The 4,058-nt window shown below is 37.0% G+C and overlaps 1 protein-coding gene across 1 annotated transcript; it reads left to right on the top strand.

Moving 5' to 3' along the window:
* Positions 1 to 2,824: 2,824 nt before the first annotated feature.
* On the top strand, positions 2,825 to 3,670 carry LOC108978648 (heat shock protein 27). The gene has a single exon (XM_018949028.1). It carries the CDS (start codon positions 3,147 to 3,149, stop codon positions 3,609 to 3,611), a length of 465 nt encoding a protein of 154 aa, XP_018804573.1. The 5' UTR covers positions 2,825 to 3,146; the 3' UTR covers positions 3,612 to 3,670.
* Positions 3,671 to 4,058: the final 388 nt, after the last annotated feature.

Here is a 4,058-nt window from a genome sequence, read left to right on the forward strand (position 1 = left end):
TTTCAAGGCAGATGTAATTCTAAGCTATAAAATTTCTAAGCAATTAAAGCGTAATATCGCAGGTAATTACAATAAAGAAATATTTAATCAGCGCAACTTATACGGCAATGCCAACCCTAATATGCCAAACGGGGCAACAACACACAATCGACAAGTGTGTCGTCATAACTCTGTCGTGGGCGGGTCACAACCATAAATGCGCTGCTGCCATGAATGGCCATTGACAAACGCTACCGATCGGTTGGCGAAATGAGAATGTAAATTAGAATTTAACAATAAATAAATATAAACAAGTCCGGTAATAGAAATCACAATAAACCACTTACAAGTATTCAATCTCACTGCCCGCTCTGTATGCATATTAAATAAATTCGCTTGGAAATTGAGCAGTAGGTTTGGTTTGAAATTTATTGGCGCATATGCGAATGTATGTTTGCTTTTATGAAAATGTTTACAAGCTCTGTCTATATTTGTAACACGAGCAAAATGCTTATAAATCTGGTCGTGAGAGCTTTTATGACACTCGGGAGTATACTGGTTTCTTTTCTGGTTCGTTTTACATTTTGCTGTCGAAAATGGCAATGGCTACATAAAGTTACCCTTTTAGTATTGTCTTTTAATTTGCCGAAAATTCGTGTTTCCGCTCGACTTCACAGCAAACATTATTTTATTTGTTAAATAAACGATTTCGCGTTTTATGATGCCTAATTCGCACTAAACATGTTATTTTCTGTAGTTTTATGTGATGTCTTCTAAGATGAAGATGAATAAAGTCTTCAAACGATTTTTAATGGAATTTTGGGAAAATACCTAACTCTTAGCGCAGTAGGTTTTAATGAGCATACCCTGATACTCAGCTACAAATTTGTTTATAGGAAAGCATAATATTTTTATAAGTTTATCTATGAGAAAAATACCTGATCTTAAATAAATCGGAAAATAATATATCAAATTATCATTCTTGAGATTACTGCAGATCATCAGATTCAATCGTGGTAATTTTTCGAGAAAATAGCTACAAGAAAACGTAAGATATTTAATACATATGTCGGTCTTCTAATAGTTCTATAGACTATAACCGCGTGGGCTGCGTAAACGGCAGTAAAGAAGAAGAATAATATTTCTATAGGTAGAAGCTTTGATAGGTATTCTAAAAATAAGAAAACCCTCACTTAAGTGCTAATCTTTCCAGCGGGCCATGTTTTTTATTCTGATAATGGAAGAAATAATCTCTATCAAATACGGTTAATTATTCTTTAAAGTTACCGTAAATATCACAAGCCGAAGTCGAGTGTTGTCTTGGTGAAAAAGTAATTATTTTTACTAAACAAGAGCGCTTTATTTGATCTCGTTTTCCAATCACTCGAAAAGCGTGAATCCCAAAAAATTCTGTCTAAAACCGTTAACGGTCGGCAACTGCTGCTGTCTCTTATACACATCTACAAAAAATTCTGTCTAAAACCGTTAACGGTCGGCAACTGCTGTGTCTTTTCATGTGTTCTGGATGACTTGTCCTGGAAAGTATAGGACTCACATATTATTATCATGACACGCCCCACGCACGAATTTTTGGCATTACCTTCTATTGAGATCTTCCAAAATGGCGTGCATTATTTGAGCTACTACAGTGACGACGAAATTCAGAAAAACGATGTACTCTTAAACTGACCCTGAACTTGCCTGTGTGCAAATGCAAAAGGTCCATGAAACTGCGAGGTCCTAACTAAACACTGTCCCTTTGAGACTCACGCAGAGAGACTAAAAAGGAAGAAAAGGAGGAACATGAGGTTCACACTTCTACGCACTATCAATTTCACTGTCTAGCTTTTGGCAGACTAAGGTTGAAGCATCATGGTTGGCATATATTCTACGTACATGGCGAATTGGCTTGAGTCAATTTTAGTCGTCTCAATAGACTTGTGGCTGGCTCTATGCGCTTTATAACGGGTGATCCAAATAGAGCTACTTTCTTCAATATTTTTTTTTTTTGGCATCTCGAGGTGAGTCGTGCCAAGCTTTCTTTTTATTTTTGTTTTTTGAAGCCCATTTCTGTATATAAGCAGCAAAACTGCCGTTCTTAGGACGAAGAGCGACCTGAAGAGATTCACGAGCTGTCATTTCATGCAGAAAGAAACAACGGAGGTTGAATCATCGGTTCATATTTTTTCAAAAAAAAAAAAATAAATAAATACAAAAAAAAAAAAAAAAACCCGTTGGAAGCGTATTGTCATTGGGTTAGCGCGCTATGACAACCGATTTTATGATGCCTGGTTTCCACAATACGACCGCACTTCCCACACTCGAAATCAATCAAAGGATTTATTGAAAGAACACTTCGATGAGCTACTTTCATACTTTGACGTTTTGGGCCGGTCGATTGCCCACCAAAATCTTGTTATATCACACTGTTAGACGTCTTCTTGTGAGAATTTAGTGCAACCGAAGTTAAAGTTTTTTCTTGGTTTTCATTTAGAATTTTCATAACTCAATAAAAAAACGAAAAAAAAACATAAAATATTTATCTAAAAATTTTTATTTTTGTTTTTATAAACATATTATAACTACCTCTACCTGTATGAAATACTTAGTACTACAACCCGAGTGAAAGTAACAAAAAATTATAAAAAAATATATTGTTTAAAATAGACATAGCAAAGGCACAGCAACTTAATTTACGCGCATTTAATTGACATTGAAATAAAAAGCCAACATTAATTATATATATACACACACTGGTAGAGAGCTTTACAAGCAGCGAAGATCGCACAGCTTCAGCTATTACACAGATAATTGCACGGCGATATGTCTATAAAAGCTTGCGCCCAACCTAAGCTGAGTTTATTTGCACAGCGCGGAAATCGTGTTCGGACGTAGTCAGCCGTATCCCCGGGAGCCGGAGTGAGCAAACGCCATCGAGCGTGAAATTATCGACAGTGAAAAGTGTGGAATTTATTTCAATTAAACTGAAAAGAAGAACTCAAAGAAAGAAGCACAGTTTAAAAAGAACATTCAGAGCAACAAGTAATCAAGCTAAAGTGCAAAAGATTTATTCCAAGTCAAAGGAAGGACAAACAAAAATTACACACATCCTTATGCTGTGTTCGGTGAAAAAAATAGAAGAATTTGCTACTTTTTCTGCCTAAGCCATGGCCGTTGTACCATCGTCCACAAATCTCAACGATTGGGATTATTGGGATTATCGACGACGCCTTTGGCGTGACTTGGATCTCGTCGACTGGGACCTGCCGTACTGGAAGCGTTTGGCACGCTTCAATTCCTCACCCGATCTGAGTCGTGTGATTGTGGGCAAGGATGGCTTTGAGGCGAATGTCGATGTGCATCCTTTCAAGCCTTACGAAATTCAAGTGAAGACTGTGGGCGACACCGTCGTGGTGGAGGCGAAACACGACAAGCGGCGAGACGGTGACAACTATGTGGGACGACATATAGTAAAACGTTTCGTCCTGCCACGTGGTTTCTATCCGAACGATGTGCGTTCAGAACTCTCCTCAGATGGCATCTTGACCATTAAATGTCCACCACCAGCGCAAGTCGAACGCAGCGTCTATGTGCGACAAGTGGGCCTACCATACCTGAGCATTAAGAACTGACGTGCAGCTAAGTGAAGACGAAAGGATGTTTCTGTATCTCGCAGTTGTTGTAATTAAAACTAGCAAACGAAAATTCGCTCTTTTTCTTGCAATTTATGTGGTTGTGTTGACAGAAATTGCGAAAAAAGCGGTTGAAAGCAGGAGCTGTTGTTAATCTTTCTTACTGTATGTGCTCGTATTTATATATGCATAAATATGTATTTGTAATCGTATGTGTTATAAGCTGGCGCACTACTAAATTGCGAAGAGTTCTTTGTTGAGTTTTACTTTTTTATTTTCTTTGCGAATTAAAAATCACTTTTGTTACTTTAAGTATTTGTTGTAATACAACAACACGAAAGCACTCGATTTATTTGCCATTTCTCCACATCTTTGTAATTAACAAATGCAAAATAATAATGAATGTAATTGTAGTTAAATAAAATTAATGTTTCTGAAACACTCAAA

The sequence above is a fragment of the Bactrocera latifrons genome, unplaced genomic scaffold, assembly GCF_001853355.1.
Source record: "Bactrocera latifrons isolate USDA-ARS-PBARC rearing strain unplaced genomic scaffold, ASM185335v1 scaffold_1, whole genome shotgun sequence".
NCBI lineage: Eukaryota > Metazoa > Arthropoda > Insecta > Diptera > Tephritidae > Bactrocera > Bactrocera latifrons.